We start from the raw sequence: 25,659 nt of genomic DNA, 5'->3' as shown, positions 1-25,659 counted from the left end.
TGAAGGAATTGTGGGAATGTCTTTTGCTCCAGCTGCTGTAACCAGAAGGTGCCGGTCCCCAGCCAGCAGCTCTTCGAACCCAGCCGGGTCTGCAAATCCTGCTACAGCAGCTTGCATCCCAGTAGCCCCAGCCTTGACCTCGAACTGGACAAACCTATTGCTGCCACCTCAAACTAAGGCTCCAGCGTGGAAGGAAAGCCGGGAGGAGACAGCACCACCTCTCCCTGCTAAGCAGATACGCACATTTCTCTGCTGACTGAAGCTGGTAGGACTGGAGAGAAGCCTTGCACTCTGGAGTCGGGAGGAGAGATGACATGCTCAGAGGGACAGGATGCTGGGCCTGTACTAGTGGAGCAGAAACCCCTCCTTTCCAGCTGTTCCTCCCAGTGTCATTTTCATCCACCTCATGTAAATTTTGTGTGGATTTTGCTGGAAGACGACGAAAAGAGGGTCTGGAATCTTCCCCGCTGGCATTTCTGTTGCCCTGCTGTCAGAACTGTGCTGCAGACGGATGATTCTACCTTGCTGTGAGAGGAAGGGTAATCGGTCCAGAGACCTTGTGAATACCTTGTAGCGTCAGTGCTTATGCTTTCTTTTTCCCCAGTCACTCCTGTTGCTTCCCAACAGCAACCTGCTGTTTGGGAAGTTGTTGCTGCTAGAAGAAATGGGAGCTGCCTTCTCAAAAAAAACCTCTCTCCCTCTCTGTTCTTAGAGTGGGCTTAGTTATCCTTGCTGCACGAAAGGGCAGGCGTGGCGGAGGGGGCGGCAGAATGGGTTGCAGATCTCCACGTTGGGCAGTCCTTTGCCGATGTTGGCAGACTTGTGGCTCAAAGTAGGCAATGCCTGGACCACTTTGGCTAAAGAAAGTGTACGCTTGTTTGAGGAAAGTGAGAGGGAAGGTGGATTGGACAGACCATTCCTGTTCAGGGTTGTATTTTTAAACTGGCACCTCACTGTAAGACTCTTGTACATGCAATTTGTTTTGAAGGAACTGGTGTTTGGGCTTATTACTAGCTGTTAAAATGCTATCCTTGCCCCCACTTTTTTCTTCTTAAAAAAAGATAGTTTACACAGAAGGCAGAGCTGCTTCGCTGCACTGGGAAGGCTGCATGCAAAGTCAAATAATACTGTTGGCCAGGCTCCCCCTCTCACAAGGAGAACCCCAAAACAAATGGAGGATGGTTTTGATTTATTGGGTTTTTTTCTGCACAGGAGAGTCAGTGAAAACTGGTTTGCCAAGGCCCCCAAACTAGGGCATTTTAACAACTGCCCCCCAAAAAAGATATGTATGTAAAGATACAACTCATCTAAAACGAAAATGTGCCCCTTGCATTAAAATCACTTTTCTGCTGCTGTGCTATGAAGAGTTTTCAGTCCTCCTATTTTTATTTTAATATCGTCTTCCCAACCCAACCCTGCCAACACAAAAACACTTATAGGTTTTGATTGGTGGGTGTGAAAATACATTTTTTTCTGCAATTCATTTGCTAGGGGAAGCTGAAGCAGCTTCTGCCTAAATATTCCAGCAAGTAGTGACGTGCCTCTATCTTCCTCTGCCCCAGCCTGTAGAATTTGACTACTGAACATGTTTCCCTTATCACACGGCTGCCACCACTTGAAACTGCCTCAGCTTGAGATGTCTTCCTCATGGCACAAGTTCGTAGGCAGCACTGATCTCCCTGTGGGCAACTGTACCCAAGCCAGCAACTGTGGGGAATGTGTGGCACTGCCAGTAAAGCCCTCCAACCATACCAAGGGGGGGCTGTGTATTAATAACAGCATGGAGGAAGAAGAGGGACTCCAGCAGCATTGGTGTAATAAGCAAACCAATCTTCCGAAAAGAGATTGCAAAGTTAGAAGTAACCTATTGCCAAGATAGGGCAATGCCTTCTAAAGTGAAGTTTTCGAGTGTATTGGAATACCCAATAGAAGAAAGCCCTGTCAGCAAACTTTTGTTTCTTTCCATGTTCTCTGTGAAAAGGTGTGTGTGTGTTGATTACAACACAGTCATACAAGGGAAGCATTTGGGAATGAAAATCAAGTGTTTCCAAGAGGCATAGGAAGAGACTTTGCACCTTTTCAGGCAGCTTGGGGATGTATGTAGCTGCTTTGTACTCCTCCTTTCTTCCAGCTGGGAGAACGGGCAATACAAAGTCTGGCTCTAATTTGGCTTTTGGATTTTTAATATAAAATTAAATGTTATGGGAGTATGCAGCAAAGATGCATATCACTCTTTTTTTAATAGAGGTGGGAGTTGCAATGGAGTAAATGGAGTTTATCTGTACTTATCCATTAAAGTGGGTGAATAGAGAGATGATTTTTGAAGGAAAAGCATAATTGTGTTGCGCACTGTGGCAGTGTGGTTTTAATGGTACAAATAGATGGTGAAAACAAGGTCTAATCTGCAGTTCATAACGACAGGTGCCAAGAGGTTCTGATACGGGTTTTTTGGGGGGGCGTGTCTGTGATGTACAGTGTGAATAAACGCTTGCAGCTCTTAGTCTTTTTGACCAATGAAGCACTTTTTTATTAATATTTTATTCTTTGTATGTAAAGCAGGACACTCGCGCCAGATAGCTGTGTATATATAAAACTCTTCTCTCCTGAAGAGGAGCACAAAGTTGCTCCTTTATATTTTTCAATTTTCTTTTGTCAAGAGCAAGACATAAATACTTTAGAATTGTTAAATATATAAATAAAAGTGAATAAAGTTTAGAGTTTTGCACGGGAGCACTTGCTGACCCACTTCCTACTTTTTTCACTGCCCCACCCTTCCGTAAGCTGGAGAAATGTGCTGCTACGTCTTCCCTTTTTTCCTTATCACTGGTTTGGGCAGGCAGGGTGGTGGTGGCAACAACAACAGCGGCACAGAGCCTTGTTTGCCTTTGGAAGTAAGTCGAGCTCTTGAGGGTTTTACTAGTATGAGTTGCCCCTCCTTCTGTTGCTTATGCTTCTTCCTGTTCCTAGGCAAGAGCAACCAAAAAACCTTTCAAAACCTTCTCATGCATATATACGCACTCACTGTGTTGTACCAAATGCACGAGCTATGAGAGACACTGGTGTACTACACAGCTACATCCCTCATTACTCACACAAGAAGAGAACACTGCATCACCAATTGGGTATTCTGCTTGAGGTGTGTTCACTATCTCAGTGGCAGGCAGTAGGTAAGATCTACAGCAGCCTTTCTCAACCTGTGGGTCCCCAGATGTTGTTGAACTACAGCTCCCATCACCCCTAGCTAGCAAGGCCAGAGCTGAGGAATGACTGGAGTTGTACTCCAACATCTGGAGACCCACAGGTTGAGAACCGCTGATCTACAGCATTAAATGATTTTTCCTGCGCTCCCAGCTTACCATATAAATTTCCCAGTTTACCATATAATTCTGCTACAAATTTCTTTCTCCTTACTCCCTTTAAGCAGCCCAGCTAAGTATCCCACAATAAAACTAGAGCTCTTCCTAGCACTTTTCTTTTAGCTGATCTGTTTTGGCAAGAATCTCCATGTTTATAGCCTTCTCTGTCATCCCCTCTGAGAGCTCCATCACACTCTCTGGAAAGACGTGCCTGTGCAAACCATTTTGCAAGTGGGTGAGACTTGATATGGACATTTGGCCTGTAGTCTTTGGTCTGTGTGGTGAGGCTACTTGGAGCTGCCACTCCTTGGATTCCTTTGTGGTTCATTAGGAGCAGCTACACCCATATGGCTGGATAAAGTGGCTTCCCATCGAATTAATTCCATGGATTTTCTTCTGAAACCACCTACAGCTTTTGGGGTTGCAGCCTAAGTGCTTGCAAATTGGAAAGGTTCCTAGGGTTTAAATGGGGTCTCTGGTTTGCAGCAGTTATATGGGCAAAGACAGAGACTTCAGAACTTACTAGTTGGGGTGCGTGCACACACACACTGCTTTGTAACCTATGTCATTTAGCCCTGTTAATATCTTTGTTTGTGTTTGTTGACAAGTGTATATGAAATGTAACTGGGAGCTAAGCAGGTGTCCAATGGAGGAGCCACATTCCAAACTTTTTGACACAATGCCACTGTCCTTACAGGTCAGGTTTGGTTTGTATTCCATAATGAGCTAGAAGTTGATTATGCTGAGTGGTCATAACATACCTGTATGTCATGAAGGTAGAGGCACAAAGAGTAACTTGGGGATCTGTTCAACTGTGACTTGCAGCCATGGATTGCATCCAGACTTGGGCTCATACACTCCTTTCCATATCCTCATGGCTGTTAAAAATTATTAATTGAAAAGTGTTGAATGCACACACTTGAATGCAGTGTTTTGTGACAAAGGCTGTTTGTTTCTCAACTTTCTACTTTTATTTACTGCAGTCTCTGCCAGCTTACTTCAGGGTAAGCAATACCATTTTTATTGTATCAGAACTGTTTCTCTCCCCACTAACTTCTTTATTCCAGGATAGTGCATGGCATCTCTTCTGCCTTCCTTCTTACAGTCTTCCTTTCAGAACTGGGTGTTTGTCATAAACCAAGGAAATATCCAGAGAAGCTGCTCCAGTGCTATAAGACCCAGCTTTGTCTTCACTGTCCACAGGGCACATGTCTTGGTGACACCATCTGTAAGAGTTGCAGCAAAGCCCTTTGTGTACAACTGATTTAAACTGGAAATCTGGTTTTAAACTTTAAAAACCCATCAATGATTCTCCTACTGCATTAAGCAGAGGTGCTGAACCCATGGCCCTCCAGGTATTGCTGAGCTACATCTCCCATCAGTCTCAGTCAGCGTGGCCAATCATCAAGGCTGATGGGAGTTCTAGTTCAACAACTTATGGTGGGCCATAGGTTTCCCGCCTGGCTAAAGGTTTGCAAGAAACTGCCCTGATGTATGTGGGAAACTAAATATTATCTCTTCGGCATAAACATCAACATTTAATATTTATATTTAGTGAAGAGATTTGAGACCATCTGCTCTGCCACCCATGTTCTGGAGCCTAATGATCACAAGGCACGTGTGGTCCCTTTAGAAAACCAAATAGCACAGGGCAGCCTACTGGATAGATTTGACTGACCACTCTGAAATGCTTATGTGAGAGTTGACCACCTCCCACCAATATCACACAGCTCTGTCCTCTCATTATGTCCCTCTCTCGCTTCCCTACATGCATACAGCCTGGCTCCCCAGAACCGTATGAGAGGTTGTCCGATCTAAACTGCTTCTCTTCAGCCTTGACAGCTGCACTGACTTTCAGCATTCCAGGACTGCCCCCCTTTCTTAAGCAGTTAAAAATATGAATATGTCTGTGCCATCTTAGAAATTGCTTTGGAGGATGGACTAAGCTTATTTAATACCTCTGAGCAGTATAGATGTCTGTGGCTGATGCATTCGGCCTGGCAGCATATTCCAGCAGGAGAACTCCTATGTAAAGCAAATATTTAGGTGGTTGTTAACATTACTGAGCTATTGTCCAAGTAACATTATTCTGCTACAGCAGGGAGGGGAAACCTCAGGTTCATGGGTCAAATATGGCCCTCAAGCACCACTTAACCTGGCCCTCAAGACTCTCCCTACACCCACCCCTCACCACCCTTCTGTCATATCCTATTTGCATGTTTTGTGGCATACAGACTAGTCTGTGAACATCCCCCCACCCCCATATACACCTAATGCCACTAAAGTAACAGCAGTCCAAAGATCTAGTGCCATCTCTTTCCCACCCCTGCCGGGTGTTTTGTCTTTGCCAAACTTAATTCCAGAGGTAAAAGCTGAAAAATGGGATTTAAACTAGAAGGTAATGAAGATAACGTTTCCAGATGGGTGTATGCATGAGGAAGTAGTCAACAGATCAGGTAGTCACAGGTGGTGGAACAGATAATGGCAGTGATTGGGAGCAACAAGGAAAGGTGACCTGGCCATTGGCTTCTCTGAAATTACACTGCGCACTGGCAGCCTGCTTGCTTAAAACTACAGCAGTTCACACGGACAGGAGATTGTGCATCCATCACCTTCTGAAGAATTCCGAGACATGTTCTTAGGAACAATCGCCTCAATGAAAATAAACTATTCCAGCTTGATGTGCTGGCTTTCCAATAAATTCACTTCTGTGCTGGTAACTTAAATCTTTTTGATGTCCACTGATTTGGTGCTGCCCTCTTGTGTACTTCTATGTGCCATATGATGTTAGTTGTACTGAGGGAACCAGACTCTCCTTTGTATTGGGAACTGGAACACATTTTGTGCCTGTCAAAAATCCTCTTTTGATTGTCACGGTATTGGAAACAGTTGTTTTTCAATTATGGATTTCTTCTCCCTATCCCAAAGTAAATTTATTGTATCTTTTACATTAAGACATTTTACTCCTGCCTGAGATGAGCCACTTGCTACGTGGCTGTGCATCCAGTCAAAAAAATGCCACTTTTTAAACATTGGTCATAGACTCGCAGTGCAGAGTTGGGTTGGAAGATCACCCAGAAATGCCTGGTGATCATAAGCTTCAGGCTACTGCACTGAATTCTACATCATTCTGTAGTAAGCTGGCAAAGTGATTATTTAACAGCATTTTTCATTACCTCCATAGATCCGTGCCAGAGCATAGGCAAAGTCTCTTGCAGACAGCTGCATCCCGGGTTCCCCCTTTAAGCTTATTTTCTGAGTGAACTGTCTGAGTTTGTGGAGAGCATTTTGAACTATTTGCACAGAAATTTCCAGTTCAGAGACGCTAAGCGCCACCTTCAACCTGGCCTGCAAGGAAATCAATCATATGGTAATCAGTGTTTCTCAAAACAGCAAGTTCTGCTGTCCAATCTAAACCATCTTTTCAGCTGTTAGCAAATGTGAACCAAAGTTTACATTTTTTCTGGACAACTATGTTGATCTGAAAGTTAACCTGGTCTGTGACCGTTTAATAAAATTTGATTTGATTATGTTGATCTGAACAAGAAAGAGCCTTGGGGTACCTTAAAGGATTTACAGTTGTTAGTATGACATAACGTTTTAAGAACCTGAGTCCACTTCATCACATGCGTAAGTGTTATCACATAGTGCAATGGGGAGGGAGGGAGTCTGTAGTCCTCCAGCTATTGTTAGACTATACCTATCATTCCTGAATAGTGCCCATGCCAGCTAGCTGATGGAGACTCCAAATCCCATGTTGCAGCTTGCCAATCACATCTGGAGGGTCATGTACCCCTCCCTTGTCATAGAATAAAATGTTTGATTGTTTTATTGCATGCTTGCTGCCCTGGGCTCTTTTGGGTGGAAGGATAGAATTTAAATTTAACAAAATCACACACACACACACATACTATCAGCCCCTGCCAGCACAACTCTGTTGGCCATGGCTGTTGGGAATTGCAGTCAAAACCATTAGGAAGGCACCAGGTTGGAAGGTAGGTATAGTTTAGGATTACATTTGTAGCAGTGATATTAACTGTAATGTGTCCTTGTTGAGGAATGCTCACCTGGGCAGTAGAGAAAAATGCATCCAGCACTTTTCCTTGGCTCTTGACTAGGGAGCGCAGAACATCCAGAGAGAGAATATTGGTTGTTCCTTCCCAGATAGTTAACACCTGTCAGGGAGTCGGAGAAAGGTGGGACAGCAAACAAAATGACAAGGGAAGCCAAAATCTAAGATGTTGAGGGAAAGTTGAGATGTTAAGACTAGTAATGGATGGAAGAGTAAGAGCAACTGCATGTTACTCCAGATGAAATATCGCTCCTGAAATCTCTGCAATATATCAATCTCTGCCAATCAGTCACCCTCCAGATGTTTTGGACTACAACTCCCACCAGCTCTAGCATTCTATGGCTGTGCTGGCTGGGACTGCTAAGAATTGTAGTCCAGAACAACTGGAGGGCACCAAGTTGGCAAAGCCTGAAGAAAATAAACATAGAAAGCTGAAAAACAATTTGCCCTTTCTGGTCACAAAATACACTGGTCAGCACGGTTGTGAGTTGGAAAATGGGTAGCAGAGGATGCTGAGCTCTATCCCAACAGCTGCTTTCTACCATCTGTGATGTTCCCATCCAGACTATATTAACAAGCAGGGGAATAGCATGGGGCAGGGGGGAGAGCAGCAGGCGCATGATTTTTAGGGGGTGTGAGCCACACAGGGATTCCTGTCCCACCTGCCTGCTGCTGGGGGTCTCTCAGCCCTGGAGCCTGGCCTGGCCTGACAGCTGTGTCCCCAGCCCCCTTGCTGAATGTCTGCCTGGCCAGTGTCAGGGTGGGATGGGGATTTGCCAGCCAAGGGCCATGTCGGTCAGCCAGGCTTCTCCCTGCATGGGTGGGCAGGGGTGTAGCCCCGCTTGATTCTGGTGGCCAGGGATGAACTAGCACACAGGCTCCGTGAACCCTCCATGCCCCATGTACGTACACTTAGCAGTGTTGGCGGTGAGGGAAACCTGGCCTGTTGGGTTTTCTGGGCCCTGCATGTCCGGCCCCCGCCCAGTGCACACTCGCCCCCAGCCACCAAAAAAGAACAGAAGACCGCTGTTAACAAGTGAGAGTGGAATGGTGACACGTGCCCCCAGCCCTTCTCTGATGAAATGCAGTCTCCCGGATGTGCTTTGCAATAGAGAAGGTATTGTCAGGACTTCATTTCATGCGTCTGCAGTGTATCTTGTGGTCTGATCTTAACCTGGCCTATATCTAATTTGTAAACAAACATTTTGGGGGTGTTGCTTGATCTAGGGCAGGGTGGACACTGCCCTCCAACTAATATTTTTGAATGCCCCTCCCAAATATAGCCTGTTTGTGTTTGCATAACTATTCCTTGATAGTGCTCTTTGTAGCTGAGAACTGGTCCACCTTTCACAATCTGCCAGCTGTGTCCATTTGTTACAGCAGACAAGAGGGTTGGGGCATCTCAGGAGACTTATATCGGCTTACTATAAATATTCATCTTTGAAGAAATAACATTGGCACTAAGGGATTGTATCTAACTCATGATTAACACCTGCCGTTAATTTGAAGTCCCTGGTATTTGGCGCATAAATCCAGTTACAAGCTGTAGGGACACAGTTTGAAACTGCTCTTTCTAAGACATTCTCTATCAACAGCTGGTGCATTCTTAATCCTGGAGAAAAAGATGCAGAGAGTATATTTTTCAACCTCAGAACTTTTACCTGAAAGAAGAGTGAAAATAACTAATTCTATTGTGAGCTTAGACCATTGTGACAAGCAATGTCTAAGCCCCGGGAGACTCCAAATAATGGAGCCACCACCAAGATTCTGAAGCCAGTTTTTGTCCTCTGCTCTACCTCAACAGCATTGCTATAAGATATAGGCTGCTGAAAGAAGGAGAAGCTAAGAAAAATGCATTTATTGCAGGGTGTGGGTATGTGGCTTAATACCTGGGCATCCCGTAAAATTCCTGCCAGGCCTGTATCTTCCATGTAGCCCTGCCCTCCAAAACACTCCAGCCCTTCTGAGGTAACCGCAACAGCCTGCAACAAAGACATGTGGTATGTGCACATTCCCATTAACCTTGAACACCCAGAGATCTGTCCCTGGTCTCTGCCCATCTCTGACAACTTCATATACACCTAAAGCGCATTATAGACCTGTCAGCAGACTGGGGTGTGGGGTGGTCAAATGCGGCACATTTGCACTATCCCACTTTGCACTGTCTAGAATCTGGGGATGGGAAAGGCTTGTTGAAAAAGAGGATCAAGGCTAAGGGAGCACCCTAGGGCAGAAGCCCATCCAGGAAAACATTGGAGTAGCTATCATTCCAATATGTTTATAATAGTTCAATTTCTTGAATACGCTTACCCTGGCAGGGTGTTACTATTTCACAACCACTTGGCCATTAAACAATTACCAAGTTTTGTTCTTTCCTTTCCTTTCCTCTTCTCCCCCACAATTAGCATCTGAATCCTCCCTTTTTGCTTCAGAGCCCAATATGTAACTAAACCATGAAACCAAATTCTAGGCCTTGAAACACTACTTGTTTCCCAGTGTAAAGTTTGGCAACAGGCGTCAGCAGCCTAAGCATGTGCTGGTCTTGTTCAGTGTCCTTCTTCGTTTCTTCCAGTCCAAGCAATTTCCCTATCTCCATCATCAGCAGGAATGCTCCTCGAGCTTGAACCTGCAGGAGCAAGACAGCGTGGGATCATTGGGGCAGGGTGGAGGAGCACACAGTGTTCTTACAACAAGTAACACTAGGCTGGAGAAACAAGGATGTCACATTGGGCGAGGGCGGTAGCTAGGTGGCAGAACACCTGGTTGGCATACAGAAAGTCCCAGGATCAATCCCTGGAATATCCAGGTAGGGCTGGAAGTGTTCTCTGCCTGAAACACTGGAAAGCCAGTGCTAGATAATGTAGACAGTAATGAACTAGATGGAAAACGATGTCTTGCTCAGTTTAAGGCAGCTTCCTATGTCTTAAGGATTTTAGCTTAATGGTAGAGCATTTGCCTAGCATGCATTAGGTCCCAAGCTTGATGCCAGACATATCCAGGCAGGGCTGCCTGAAATCCTGGTTCAGTGCCTGATATATCCAGGTTCCCTGCCTGAAATCCTGAAGAGCCATTGCCACCACCTCTGGTCACTTCTTTTTGCACTCCCACTGGTAAGCTCCCACCCCACCTTGAGACAGAGAAAAACTACAGGCATTTTGCTTTTCTAAGAGAGCTGCTGGATCCAACAGAATTTATCTGAGGTCTGAAAAGCACATGGAGCTGAAAGAGGCTGTGAGAAAGAACCTCACTCTTCCAACTTTGGCTCTATGGGCTTTTCAAGGGAGAAAGAAGAAACCACCTTCACCCCACGACCAAGAGGAACGTGAATGTGGAGGGGAGTCTCATGTGCTTCGTAGGTGGCAGGGGAAGACCTCAAGGGTCAAGGTCAAACAAAACCAGCACCTCCGAATGCTCACCTCCATTCGAGCCAAAGTCTGCATGTGCAAAGGGTGAGCCTTCAGGGGTTTTCCAAAGGCTTCCCTCTTGGTGGCATAATCCCTTGCCAGGGTGATCACTCTGGAGATGGAAGGCAATTTTTAGCCAATTAACTGCAAAGGTCACATGTGAGAAGATATGCCCCAAGGTCGCAAAGGCCACAGCTGTTGAGAGGAGTGACTAACCTGTGGCCTTCCAGATGTTGCTGGACTACAACTTGCACCAGCCCCAGCCAGCGTGGCCAATGGTCAGAAATTATGGGAGCTGTAGTCTAACAACATCTGGAGTGTCTCAGGTTCCTCATTCTTCCTCTGTGTAGACTTCTGATTGAGGTAACTAATTGTAGCTCACAAGCAGTGCTTTTATTTGAGAGATAGTAACATGGAAGTTACCATCTGCACCATACACTGCAAGTACAGGATTCTCCCAAAGGAATCCTGGGAACTGTAGTTTAATACCACAGTTTGGAAACCGGGAGTTTCTTAACAGCATTTTCACAGCCAACTTCATCTTACTTTAATGCTTATTCAGACAGCAGCATGATTCAAAAAGCCATAATTAAGCCCAAGGGCCCAGTAGGTTTTAGAGAAGAGGACATGAATTACCTTCTCATGTATGCAACTGCACAAATGACATTGTGGATCCTAGTGATGGTCAGCATGTTTGCAATGGAAGCCACACCCCGGCCCTCTGCAGAGATCTGGAAGCATGAAGCAGAAAAAGCCAGAATAAGGTTAATTAGCATGGTCTGGATTGCAATTTAGTAAAAAGGGAATCTCTTTGCTTTCTCTCATGTTCTCCCTGGGGCATAAAAGCCTATAATACCCTTTCCGCCTGCCCGTAACTCCTAAGCAGAGCAGTGGCAACTCTGCACAAATCCTTCAGTCAAGAAATACGTACACACAGCACAGTTGCATAGACACATATCTAGCCATTAGGAAGGGAAGAGCAGCTCATAGGGTAAAAACAACAGGAATGGGGTGAGGGGGCAGCTCAGTAAGCAAAACAAACCTGAAACATGCTAACAAACGATTGATACAATTCTTTGGTAAGGATCTGCATAACAGAAGCAGAAAGGGCATGAAGGCCAAGGAACAAATTTTCGAGGATGCCAGTGGTGGATGGGACCAAAGGCAAAAGTGATCATGGACAATAATCTACTTTCAACACACACACCTCTTTATTCTCCATCCAGACAAAGGCTATTATTGGAGTTCAAGGACACATTCCACCCTGGCCAGAAAAAAACAACCCTTGGGGTATAAAGTAGGGCCAGTAGGGTGTGTGGCCTGAGGAGTTTTATTTTTTATTATTATTATAATGTTTTTATTTGCATTTTATAAATTTTATAAATTTCCATCCAATTATTCATTTAATCCCGCATACAGCAAATTGTGACTGTTTTTGACTTCCTTCAGCGTCTCTGACAATCATCCATATTTATACCTTTAATACACATTCCTTTTCTATCGTATTGCCATTATTCCTCCTTACTCCCATTATTTCTAATAAACAATACTTATTTTTATTTACAGTGCCTCTTTAAATCCCACTAGCGTTGTGTTTACACCACATATATTTTTCAGATAATCCACAAATTTTCCCCAGTCCTCGATGAACTTTTGGTCTTTAGTATATCTGATTTTCCCAGTTAATTTATCCAATTCTGCATAGTCTATCACTTTTGATCTCCATTCTTCTATCGTCGGTATCTCCTCTTGTTTCCACTTCTGGGCCAACAGGATTCTGGCTGCCGTTACAGCATATTGGAAAAGCTTGCAGTCCTTTTTTCCTATGTCCTTTCCTACAATACCTAGAAGAAAAGCTTCAGGTTTTTTCACAAAAGTATATCTTAACATTTTTTTCAGCTCATTATATATCATTTCCCAAAAGCTTTTCACTTTCTTACATTCCCACCACTGATGAAAGAATGTCCCTTCTTTATCTTTGCATTTCCAACATTTGTTATCAACCTTATACATCTTTGCTAGTTTTACAGGTGTCATATACCATCTGTAAAACATTTTCATCACATTCTCTTTCAGTGATGTACATGCCATAAATTTTATATGCTCTTTCCACAATTTTTCCCAGTCTTCAAATTGAATATTGTACCCAAAATCCTTTGCCCACTGTATCATTACCGACTTAACCTCTTCATCTTTCGTATACCATTCCAGCAATATCTTATACATTTTTGACAAGGTTTTATACTCATTATTTATTATGTCTTTTTGGAAATGGCCTGAGGAGTTTTAAAGCCCAGATAGAGAGACCTGGAGCACCGCATTTGGCCTCCAGGTCTGAGGTTCCCCATCGGTGAGGAGACTGTAAGGTAGAGGCCACAGAGTGCATTGGCCTGCTCTTAGTCTTCCTCTGAGTACCATAGTACTCCAGAAGGCATTGTTCAACAGTTTGATGCTGTTTCTTTTTTGCTAGTAACTTGGTCTTCCTAAGGAGGCAGAAATTCTCATCCATGCTGCTTTGGCTGTTAGATGTCTGCTTCTGCACCTGCATGGCAGCTCCATGCATGGGCAAAATCCACAGAGAGCTGCCCTGCTCCAGAGAACCTTGCTTTCATTTGTCTCATACCAGGGAAGTAGAAACTGAGCTTTGGAAGAAGTTTTCCTCCACACCTTTTTCTTTTTGCTCACCTTGAGTGACTTGGCTTCATTTAGGAGAAGCTCTGCGGTTGGCAGTTGCCTTGTGCCCAGCTTGTCTTTCAGCCGTTGTATCTCAATCCCATTCAGCTTCCCTTCCTCATCGCGCATCTTCAGGTAGAACAGAGACAGACCTTTGGAGCCCTGCGGCCGAGAATGCAAAGGTGAGAAACACTGACTGGTAACAAGGAGAATGGAGCTAGAATGAATACATTGTGCAATACATTAGTGCAGCAATGGGAAACCTCCAGTCTGTGGACCAAATTAGGCCAGGCAAGGGTTCTCTTTGGCCTGTGAAGCTGTTTTCTGCAAACCAAGCCCACCTGATCCTCACCTGACATCGTATGTGAAATGAGGATGTGGCAGGTAAAGACATGGCTGTAAGGGAACAATCAGGATCCTTAAAGTTTACTACTCTGGATAGTTTCTTGGCAAACAAGGTTTTCTGTCAGTGCTGATCAGCTGTTTGGTGATGATGCAAGCCATGCAGGGATTGGCTGTGCTGCAGAGTTCTCAGATCATCTTAGTGCAGCTGATTCTTGCCCAAAGTGGGTCCTGCTATAAGCGCTGATCAGCTGATTAACAAAGCAAGGCCCAATGGATCATGTGATGGCAGGTGAGTGGCAGGTAAGTGGCCCCAACGCCTGTCAAAATGGCCAGTGAAGGACCCTGTTTCTCACCCCACTTCCACATTACTGATTACTGCTTGTGAGCTGGTCTTTCAGTTTCCCCAGTTAGGAATCTGACCTGCTGTATTTGTCCATCAGCAGTCATGCTCCTTGCCAGTGTCAAAGTTATATCTGAATCGGTGGCCGAAGTAAACCATTTCAAGCCATGGAGACTGTAGCTGCCATCAGGGAGTTCCAGGGCTACTGTCTCTGTGCCACCAGCTGCAAGAAAAGAATACCCAGTCTTAGCTGCTGCTGATCTTCACAAATAACCAGCACTGGCTTCAAGCTGAAGAAAAAGCAACATTATCATTCAGCAGTGTAGTGAAAAAAGAAGCTGGCACCTCAGTAACTTTGGGAAAAGGTCATGGCACCTGCTTCATATGCAGAAGTTCCCAGGATCAAACCCCAACGTTTCTAGGTAGGGCTGGCAAAAACCCATACCCCAAACCCTGGACAAAAGCTGCCAGTCTGTGTAGATAATACTGACTCTGTATAAGACAGCTTCCTATGGTGAAACTTAAGCAATAGGAAAACTTAAGCAGCTACAATGTTTGCAATCCACAGGATTGGTTATATATTACCTTCCCACCAGCAATGTTGCCCTGGTGATTACTATGGGCCTGGCCTATGTGACATAATAATCATAATTTATTATTTATACCCCGGCCATCTGGCTGGGTTTCCCCAGAAGCCTGCGGATAGATCTGAGTTCAAGTTTAACAAAATCACATGAGAAAGCATTAGAAACTATCCTATTTTATTCATAGAAAACTGTTTTTCATTTGTTCGTTTTTCTTTTCCATTACAAATGTGGAAGCTGTTAAAAGCATGGAATGGAAGAGGTGTTGGGGTGGTGGGAGAAATGTTATTTGTGCATTTCTCAACAGACGGTATACACATGGCCATCTAATTGACCTCTCCCCATGCCTCAACCGACCATTAGGTTGATGATATATAACATTATCTAGCTGCACCACTACTCATTTCTTAAGGCATTTTTTATTGCACTCTGTGTCAGACTTCCCACTTTGGGGCACACTTACCAACATCAGAGCCCCCTCTGCGTTCAGTCATCCATTGGCCAGAAGTCCAGAATTTGGCAGGGTCACGTGATGTCAAGTGGATAAAAACTTCTTTGAGGGCTTTGGGGATACCCAAGGACTGTTGGGAGTTGCAGGAAACAGACGGGAGAAAGAAAAACAAACAGGATTTCCTCTCCTGGTTCCTTCCACAGCAGCCCAAAGCTCCTTTGTCCTGTCATTTGTTGCTCCTCCCTCTTTATTCCACTGCATGCTTTGGGAGACCAGGTGGGAGGAGAGCTGGTCTCAGCCGGAGGGGGAGACTCCCTGAATTCTTCAGCAGCCTCCCTCATTTCTGTCTCCTGGCCCCATTCCTCTGACACCTCTGAGGCTTGGCTGCCCTCCGCCACAGCCTCTTCCTGCTCACTAAACCCTGTTGCTTATTCAGCTTTCATCACTTTTCTCTGACCCTGCATCATTGTCCTACCACAAATGCCCTGGCTCTGAGCCTTCTCTGCCTGGGGGTTCCCTTGCTGGTGCCTCCCACCACTCCTCTGCATCCAACCAGTCCATGACAGTCTGGCTAGGGCTGGGTGGGCTGCAAAGTCAGGCAAGGGACCTTTCCCACAGAGGTCTTACACAACAACTCCAGATAGTTAGGGTTAGACTTTGATCTTTTAAATTTCAGTGGCGCCCTGTGCAAGGCCAAAATTTGGAGTCCCACCCCCAGCCTTTGTCTTCCATTCTTCTCTGTTCACTATGGTGCCCTGTAGGCTCAGAGCCCAGTGTGGTGGAACCAGTTGTGCTGCCAAAGATCTGCCTCTGAGATAATGATCAAAAGGTTTTTCAGCAGAGCTGGCTGATATGCATCACTTTGGATCTAAGCAGAGCCAGGATGCCACGTATGCACCAGTTTTGCTAACTCCCAATCTGGCCTTATTAGGGAAGGCCTTGGGGAACTGAGGAATATGTCTTATATAGAGTCAGACCATTAGCCTACCTCAGTATTAGTCTAGCAGCTCTCCAAAGTTTCTAAATAATAGTGTTGTGGATAGGGGTTTTGTTTTTTGATAAGGGGAACTTATGGGTAGGGCGTTTTACTTTGGTAGCAGCATTCCAGAAATGAACCTCCAACTTAGTCCAATTCAGAGCAATGCAATATAGTGATCTACCTGCTGAGCACTGACTTGTGATCTCACCTCTATTACTTTTGCTGCTCCATCAGTCATGGCCAGAGGACATGAAAAAAGACCAGAAGAAGTTGCAAAAAGGTACAGTTTGGCAATCTGATGAACGCGGCTGTGGAAGGAGAAGCAAAGCCTTGCTGAATTTAGAAATGCCAAGGGAAAATATATTTGCTATAGAGAGATCTCAGCTGGATTATAGCTACACAAAAACACAAGAAGAGCTTGGCTAAAGGCCTATCAGGTTCAGCACTCTGTTCTCACAGTGGCCAACCAGATGCCTCAATGAGAAGCTCACAAGCAGGACATGAGTACAACAACAATCTTCCCACTTCCAATTCCCAGCAAATGGGGTTCAGAGGCTTACTGCCTTCAACAGCGGAGACAGAACATAGCCATCATAGCTACTAGCCATTGATAGTAGCTTTACATGAATTTGCCTTGCTGACTTTTAAAGCCATCCAAATCGGTGGCCAATCATTACATGCTGTGGGAGTTCTACTGTGGGAGTGCTTTCGTCTAGAAAAGTGTCACTATCCCCACTGTAGGGACATTTCATTTTGAATGGCACTGGAGGTATATGGACATGTTCGCCACCCTGAAGTGTGGCCAACTGAGTCTGAAGGTGTCAACTAAATTTGTACCTCCAGTTAGAGTATCTCCTCTCATAAGCCTCAGCAATCAGCCCCTCCTCAGCCGAGATCTCCTTCATCCTCTTCCAGGCTGGGCAGGTGATAATTTCATCCACACGCCGCCCCCAGGCATCAAACTGCTTAAGTTGTGGAGGGTTTAACTCACACTCGCGTCCCAGGAGATCAATTTCATCCTTCACTCGAGCCCCAAACTGTTCAAGGTCCAAACGTACGTCAGCAAACACCTGCAAAGTAAAAGAATGTGGGCAGATGGACAAGTATGTACAGGTATGTATGTATGTACGTATGTATGTATCTATGTATAAATAAAAAGTAAAATAAAATTAAATAATAAAATTAAATAAAATTACTGGTAAATAAAATTAAATAAAAACAAAACAAAACAAAACAACACAGCAAGCAGAACATAAAACAAAGTATTGGGCTCCCTGTTTGACCTCACCTGTCTCTTGTACTGATCCTTTTAAACTGAGTATTATGTACTGCTGCTATTTGAAATGTGCTTATGTTATTAAGAATCAACCCCGCTGCCTGAACTTTTGGATTTTCCTCCCAGACATGGCTTGGGAGACTGCCTTGCACTTAAAAAAATTACTGCTTAATAATAATAATAATTTATTATTTATACCCTGCCCATCTGGCTGAGTTTCCCCAGCCACTCTGGGTGGCTCCCAATCAAGTATTAAAAACAATACAGCATTAAATGTTAAAAACTTCCCTGAACAGGGCTACCTTCAGATGTCTTTTGAAGCTAGGATAGCTACTTATTTCCTTCACATCAGAAGGGAGGGTGTTCCACAGGGTGGGTGCCACTACCGCACATACATAACTGCACATACATAATGACCCATACATAGTTCACTTTTCACCTGCTTCAACTAGCAAGGTTTGTTTTTAACTGTGGACAGCTACTTGGGAACAGGGCAAACTGCTGGCTTCTTGCATAACTTTTAAGCAAAGAACAAACACCCATTTGACTTTTAAATCAGTGGAGGGCAAAATACTTTGCTGTAACTCAGGGGAAGAGCATCTGCTTTGCAGACAAAAGGTCCCTAGTTCAATCCCCAATGGTGGCTCCAGGTAGGGCTGGGAAAGGTTCCCTGTCCAAACCCCTGGAGAGCTGTTGCCAGTCAAATATAGACAATACTGAGCTAGACAGGCCAATTGGTTTGATTCAGTGGAAGGTACCTTCCTATGTAAGGCCAATTAACACAGCTGAGAGAACAGAACCTTTAGCAATGTGCAAAAGATAGTGGTGGCTTGTGCAGTGGTCCTTGGTATAGGAATAGGAATTCTATTAACCTGTCTCTATTTCCATTTGTGAAATATTGGAGGGTATTCAAGGACAGCTTTGGAATTCAGTGTAGGCTGCTACATTTGGATGCATGGGGTGCTGCCCTAAGAGTCTCAGTCTTGCTTTTTTAAAAATCAGAGGAAGTAGTCAAATCCATGTAAATTGTCTGTGCAGACGAGCTGAGATTCTTGCATTGTAGGGGGTTGGATGAGATTACCCTTGGAGTCCCTTCTAATTCTACAATTCTAGGAGTCTCTAGATGTCACAGAACATTGTGTGTGTGCATGCACATGCATTAAAGATATATCTGTGTGTCTATATATATAATATAATATATAAAATACAGACCTCAGTTGGTAGCTGTGATTTCAAGTAATCCTGAAGAAAAGCATCTTCCAGGTATGGATTTCCAATCCTAGGCTGCTCTTGACAAAAGACCCCAATTTCTTTCCTGGCAAAAAGCTCCCTTGGGTGTTGTGAGGAGCATTTTTGATCCATGGGCTCCACTTGCTGATTCCAGCCTTTGGAAAACGCGATTCGTCTCTTGCCCCAATGTTTGCACTTTTGATTCCCTGCTTGCCCTAAGCTTTGCCACCAAACTTCGCAGTTTGACAGCTTCGGCTTGCAAGGCGTCCACATGGCCAACTTGCCAAAATAAATAAACAAACAAACCAAAAGCCAAAAAGCAAACCAAAAGCGGCCAAAGAAAGAACCTAGCGGGCGCGTTTGTTTCGCCTTGAGCCACCTCCCCCTTCCAACAACATGATTAAAAAGTTCAGTAAAGGCGGAAGCCGAAACGGGGGCGATCCTGCGTGCAGAAACAAGTTTAGAAAGAGACAGCTCCTCTGCGGGCCAGGAGGCCAATTGCCCCAGAGGCATGGCTGGGGTTTGCATAAAAAAAGAAAAGAAAAATGCGTCTCTTTCCCTTGCGCGAGCAGCCGGCAGGATGAGGCCGGCGAGCAACGCCGAAAGGAGACTTCATAGGTACACCTTGCAAAGCACCGATCTGAAGGTTTCCCCAACTTCGGCAAAAGGAGGAAAAGGAAACAGCGGAGCTGGCGGAGCAGACTCCCTCCCTCGACCCGAGCCAACTTCATTTGCAAGAAAATAGGAATCTGCCTTCTACAACTAAGTCAGCCCATTGGTACTGTATTGTCAACAAGCCCTGGCAGACATCGCTCTCCAGGTTTTCAGGCAGGGAGTCTCTCCTCGCCCTTGCCTGGAGATAGGTGCTTTTTAGCCACTGAACCCGGATTCATGCTTCAATATGAAACTAACCACATGACTAAAGAGGTTCAGGAAAGGAGGTTCCAGTAAAGGCGGAATACGAAACAGGGACTACGACGCCTCCTGCATAAACCAGTTTAGAAGCAGAGGAAGGCTGGAGGCGGGAACTGGGGCTTGTAACAAAACAAAGGACCCCTTTCCCTTGCGCAAGTAGCCGGCAGGACGAGCCTGAATGGGACCTTGGAAAGGGCTGGCACCTATTGAAGGTTTCGGGGAAAGATTGGAGGAGGAGGAGGAGGAAGCAGCGGAACTGGCGAAGCACATTCCCTCCCTCGACCCGAGCCAACTTTATTTGCAAGAAAATAGGAAGCTGCCCCTTGATCCATCAAGCTCAGTATCGTCCACAAACCCTGGCAGCAATCGCTCTCCAGGTTTTCAGGCAGCGAGTCTCTCCCAGCCCAGCCTTTGGAGATAGATGCTTTGAGGCACTGAACCCGGATTAATGCTTTAATATGAAACTAAACGGCCAGAGGTTTTCCCTCAGACGGAGGTCCCGCCCCCCCCCAGGTGAAATAGAATCCTGCCCGTTTCCCGCCTAAATTCAGCGCCCACCTGAGGGGAGTGTCGGAGTGGACCGTTGAAATTAGGCGGGAAGCGGGCAGGATTCTATTCGACCTGAAGGGAAGCTCCGTCTCAGGGAATTTCCGTCTCAGGGAAATTGTGGCTTTCCCTTCTGCCGTCGCAAAACTCCCCCAGATATATAGGGAAAGAGGGAAACAAATGTCCCCAGTGCTTGCCCCAACTTCGAGATCGCCTACAGCCTACTAAGAGGGCTAGAGAGGCTCAGTTTTGAGGCATCTAATCATAAGCCTGCATTTTTATTAAAGCTTATATGTTTAATCAGGGCCTGTATCTTAAAAGACCAGTCTTAGAAGACCAGTTGCCTAAAAACCTTGGCAAGATATTTTTACTCCTAGACAAGGGGCCCCCCTGATTTACAGCAGAAAACAATTCTCAAAGTCGTAAAAAGGGAATTACAGGCTGACAGCCAAGGTTACACTGACCCTACAAATTAAGGGTGGATAAATAGTAAAATGAGCCATATCTTCTTCCTAAGGTTAAGAAGGTCAAGAGCAGTGAAAAAGCATCTAGTTGGCAGAAAGAAAGAGAACATTTTGGGAAATCTTTTCTAAAGCTGTTTCTTTCTTAAACTAAGATCCTTTTAAGATTTCTTTTCCTTTTAAAAGGTTATTTATGTATTAAATATATTAGCTTAAATATAATTATGCAAAGGATTTAAGAAATGCTAGATTCTTATTTCATATAGTTGGAAGAGATCACAGGGGCCATCAGCCATCAGCCACCAGACCCCCCTTGCCAGACAGAAGACGCCAATCGAGCACTCCTGATATATGGTTGTCAGGCCTTTTGTTTAGAAACCTTCAAATGAAGGAGATCTCAATGTTGATGTGAACTCAAAATCCTTGACATATGCATAAGATAAAAATTCAAGATTAATTATCTGTTTTGGAAGGCAATAGGGCAAGGAGGGCAAGAGGCCAGGCCAGAGCTTGGTAACCATATACCACTGTGCCTCATATTTATTTGTCTGACAAATAAATTACTATTTTAATTTCTCTATTGCTGCGTTGAATATTTCATTCCAGCTAAGCGTTAACCACAAGCAGGGTGCTACAGTTTCTTCTCAGTTTGAAAATAGCCCTCCTCTGATCTGATCCTCAAGGGAAACGCGCTCTGCACTTGCTCAGGGACACTTCAGCTGCCCTTCACGCGTTCCAGGGGTCGCTTAGTATTCATTTCTTAAATTTATAATCCCGCCCTTCATTGCAGATGAGCCCAGGGAGGCAAATACTTCTGTAATAAAACAATACAATTAACGACTAAAGAAACAAACAAAAAAAGAACTTCCAAAAGCAGTTTTAAAACCTCTGTGGAGAAATTCACCTGCTCTCACAGCTAAACAGGGATTGTGTCCAATTTAAGTCCTGCTCAGGGTAAACCCGTGGGATTTTATTGATTTAAATGAGTCACACCCACTAATTTATTGGATGGTACATACAGTGTATGTATAATTGTTGGAAACCACTTGGATATTGTTATGAGTATATACACATTTATTAAAAATAGATAACCCTCAGGGGTCAGCAGACTTTTTCGGCAGGGGGCCAGGCCACTGTCCCTCAGACTTTGTGGGGGGCTGGACTATATTTGGGGGGGGGAATGAATGACAGAGGTCCTATGGCTGGGTCGGGATGGCATGGGGATGAGGGACCAACTCCCTTCTCTTGCAGGGGCCCAATTAGTGCCATTGCCTTCCGTTAAGAGTTTGGGTGTAATCCTTGACACCTCCCTTTCCATGGAGGCGCAAGTTATAGCGACAGCCAAGGTGACATTTTTTCACCTTCGCCGCATCAAGCAGTTGGTCCCTTACCTTTCCCGCCCCAACCTGGCCACTGTGATCCATGCGACAGTCACCTCCAGGCTTGACTACTGTAATTTGCTCTACGCGGGGCTGCCCTTGAAGCTGTCCCAGAAACTCCAATGGGTGCAGAATGCTGCAGCGAGGCTCCTCACGGGGTCTCTGCCATGGGAGCATATTCCCCCAGTGCTTTTCAAGCTGCACTGGCTCCTGGTGGAGTACAGGGTCAGATTTAAGGTGCTGCTTTTGACCTTTAAAGCCCTTCACGGCCTAGGACCCTCATACCTACGGGGCCGCCTCTCCCAGTATGCCCCACGGAGAGCCTCAAGGTCCATAAATAGCAACACCCTAGAGGTCCCGGGCCCTAAGGAAGTTAGATTAGCCTCAACCAGAGCCAGGGCCTTTTCAACTCTGGCTCCGGTCTGGTGGAACGCTCTGCCTCATGAGACCAGGGCCCTGCAGGATTTAATTTTGTTTTTAAGTTGTAATCATTCAAGTTGTTTTTATTATTGCTTGTAAGCTGCTCTGAGCGCGGCCTTGGCTGAGGAGGGCGGGGTATAAATAAAAATTATTATTATTATTATTATTATTATTATTATTATTATTATTTCATTAATGGGGAGCCGCCACCAAGAAGACCCTGTCACAGTTCACGGCTAAGTGGGCAACTGCCCATGTTTAAGCCATGGTGTTGAAGGGGTTGAGTGTTTGACACAAATTAAGCGCCGCTATGAAGTGTGCATGCAGATTTGATACAAAATTTAGGGAGTGTGGGGAAGAGCATCATCTCTCCCCTGCCTTAGGAATTTCTCAAGAGTTCTCACCCACATTCATACCTAAGGTTTTGAGTGGTGGCAAAAAATATTAGACCTGAACTTCTGACATGGCTGAGTGTTTTATCACAAGTGGCCAGAGGTTCTTGCTGTGAACATAAAAATTTTGCTTGTGTAATATCTTTCTTGAACAGCATTCATTTAACTTCTGTCAGGAACTGAATGATCTGGGTGCCAGCGGCTGTATGGTCCCCCAATCATAGAGTTGTAGAACTGTAGAGTTGGAAGGGATCCCAATGGTAATCTAGTCCAACCCCCTGCAAAGCAGGAATCTTTTTGCTCAACCTGGGGCTCAAACCTGGAGCACTATACAATTCTTTATAATTATATATTGGCAATTCCTCCCAAAAATGCCCAAAGTTGCAAACATCAAAACATTAAAGCAATGCAATTTAAAATAAATAGCTCTGCCAACAAGGCCTCCCTTACCAATGAAGCACCCCAGCCTTTTTTAGTGGGTTTGCTTGTCTCAAACTTTCTCACTAACTTGTTTTGTTTCCAGTCAAGCAGCAGCACCAATAGGATCCATGCCCCCCCCACGTTCTTTTAGAAAAATATTCCTGGGCTTACTCTGCCAGTTTAGCACCTGGCCCGTGCTCATCCTTTTACACTGCATTTTCTGCTTTGAGCAAATATTTAAATCACCTCATAGACAGAGGTCCTCTGCTTTGTGCTGAAGTCTGTTAGAACAGGAGCTTTGGAGAATGTTGGAAATGTCCCATTCAATTTCTTCATCTTCTAGCTGTGTCAAGACTTCTTAGCTGAGAAGGCTTCCAAAGAACAAGTAGGAGCCGATTTTGAGATTTGATCCATCTTGAGACAGTGTGTGCCATGTCCATTTCCTCAATAGTTAAATTGTGTTTCCCAGTCTGATTTCTGTGGCTCTCTTTATTTTATATTAAAATCAGAGGCATGTGCCTCATATCTCCCCACCACCACCAAAAAAAATCCCCAACCACCATCACCACCAACAACAAAAAACCCAGTTTATTTTCTACAATAAGAAATGATGTTTCTCAGTGGAGGCCATGCACTGTGTTTCTGCACGTGTTCTTATAGCAGGTTTTTATATGTGTAAACCATTTTGCAAGTGGGTGAGACTTGATATGAGCATTTGGTCTGTAATCTTTGGACTGTGTGCTGAGGCTACTTGGAGCTGCCACTCCTTGGATTCCTTTGTGGTTCATTAGGAGCAGCTAACACCCAGAATGTATAACTTGCTGTTAAAATGGAATACTCAGGATGAAACGGTTAAATCAGCCATGATTAAATGGGCACAAGATATTGGTCATAATATCATGTTTGCTGACTGGGAACAGTTGTGGACCATCGGTATGAAATTTACGGCATGCAATGCCTTAAGAGAGAATATTATGAAAATGATCTATAGGTGGTACATGACACCAGTCAAGCTTGCAAAAATATACCATTTGCCCGATAATAAATGTTGGAAATGTAAAGAGACTGAAGGTACATTCTTTCACCTTTGGTGGACGTGCCCAAGGATTAAGGCTTTCTGGGAGATGATTTATAATGAAATGAAAAAGGTATTTAGGTATACCTTCTTGAAGAAACCAGAGGCCTTTCTCCTGGGCATGGTCGGCCAATTGGTGCCAAAGAAGGATAGAACTTTCTTTATGTATGCAACAATGGCAGCAAGAATACTTATTGCAAAGTATTGGAAGACACAAGATCTACCCACCCTGGAAGAGTGGCAGATGAAGGCGATGGACTATATGGAATTAGCAGAAATGACTGGCAGAATCCAAGACCTGGGAGAAGAGCTGGTGGAAGAAGATTAGAATAAATTTAAAGATTATTTGCAGAAACACTGTAAAATTAATGAATGTTAAAATGATGTTAGACTGAAAATAAGTGGTACTAGCAACAAAAGTTAAAAAGAGTATGCAAAAATGAATTAAAAATTTTGGTGAAATTATAGGGTTACAATATGTTAAGATTTAGAGTTAAGATAAATGAAAGAGGATAAGGATTTGCTGATTTGAATACTTTAATGGGAATACAAAAAGGGGAGGTGTGAGGAAGTCAAAGAAACAAGTTAATGAGCTCAAAATTATCAAAAATGGAGTTGTTTTAATTTTTTATTTTCTATTTTTCTACTTTTCTTGTTTTTTGTGTCTTGTTTTTTTTGTTTGAGAGTTTCTTCTGTTTCTTGTTTTATTATGCATTTTTGTATCTTTGATTTTGTAAAATTTCAATAATTTTTTTTTTTTTAAAAAAAGGAGCAGCTAACACCCATCTGGCTGGATAAATTGGCTTTCCATCGAATTAATTCCATGGATTTTCTTCCGAAACCACCTACAGCTTTTGGGGTTGCAGCCTAAGTGCTTGCAAATTGGAAAGGTTCCTAGGGTTTAAATGGGGTCTCTGGTTTGCAGCAGTTATATGGGCAAAGACAGCCTTCAGAACTTACTAGTTGGGGTGCGTGCACACACACACTGCTTTGTAACCTATATCATTTAGCCATATCTTTGTGTGTGTTTCTTGACAAGTGTACATGAAATGTAACTGGGAGCTAAGCAGGTGTCCGATGGAGGAGCCACATTCCAAACTTTTTGACACAATGCCACTGTCCGTACAGGTCAGGTTTGGTTTGTTATAATGAGCTAGAAGTTGATTATGCTGAGTGGTCATAACATACCTGTATATCATTAAGGTAGAGGCACAAAGAGTAACTTGGGGATCTGTTCAACTGTGACTTGCAGCCATGGATTGCATCCAGACTTGGGCTCATACACTTCTTTCCATATCCTCATGGCTGTTAAAAATTAATAACTGAAAAGAGTTGGATGCA

General features: G+C 44.3%; 2 protein-coding genes across 17 annotated transcripts in view; one reads left to right on the top strand and one right to left on the bottom strand.

The window, feature by feature from the left end:
* The window catches only part of MTMR3 (myotubularin related protein 3), a 64,138-nt gene extending 61,408 nt beyond the window's left edge, over window positions 1-2,730 (top strand). For 10 of the 14 annotated variants that reach the window (XM_079956463.1, XM_079956456.1, XM_079956450.1 and 7 more), the window contains one exon: window positions 6-2,730. In XM_079956463.1, the coding sequence (XP_079812589.1) occupies window positions 6-177 (172 nt within the window). In that variant the 3' untranslated portion in view covers window positions 178-2,730. The remainder of the gene's footprint in view (window positions 1-5) is intronic. The other 4 variants (XM_079956453.1, XM_079956451.1, XM_079956461.1 and 1 more) reach the window with 1 other exon arrangement.
* A 1,574-nt stretch (window positions 2,731-4,304) lies between these two features.
* Window positions 4,305-25,609, bottom strand: LOC307204756 (acyl-CoA dehydrogenase family member 11-like). Of its 3 annotated transcripts, none has more exons than XM_079956667.1 (14): window positions 25,507-25,609; window positions 17,042-17,274; window positions 16,413-16,512; window positions 15,238-15,355; window positions 14,271-14,413; window positions 13,518-13,667; window positions 11,469-11,563; window positions 10,845-10,944; window positions 9,914-10,054; window positions 9,318-9,410; window positions 7,424-7,531; window positions 6,533-6,704; window positions 5,315-5,381; window positions 4,305-4,582 (listed from the first exon to the last, which is right to left on the bottom strand). In XM_079956667.1, the coding sequence occupies exons 1-14, from the start codon at window positions 25,597-25,599 to the stop codon at window positions 4,456-4,458; spliced, it is 1,740 nt and encodes a 579-aa protein (XP_079812793.1). In that variant the 5' UTR covers window positions 25,600-25,609; the 3' UTR covers window positions 4,305-4,455. The 3 variants fall into 3 exon arrangements, with proteins under 3 accessions (XP_079812793.1, XP_079812791.1, XP_079812792.1); XM_079956665.1 differs by lacking the exon at window positions 25,507-25,609 and adding an exon at window positions 18,693-19,974; XM_079956666.1 differs by lacking the exons at window positions 4,305-4,582; window positions 5,315-5,381; window positions 6,533-6,704; window positions 7,424-7,531; window positions 25,507-25,609 and adding exons at window positions 8,712-9,089; window positions 18,693-19,974.
* Between the last annotated feature and the right edge of the window lie 50 nt (window positions 25,610-25,659).

The sequence above is a fragment of the Podarcis cretensis genome (assembly GCF_951804945.1).
Source record: "Podarcis cretensis genome assembly, chromosome: 16".
Classification (NCBI taxonomy): Eukaryota; Metazoa; Chordata; class Lepidosauria; order Squamata; family Lacertidae; genus Podarcis; species Podarcis cretensis.
This window is presented reverse-complemented; position numbering and strand designations above follow the sequence as displayed.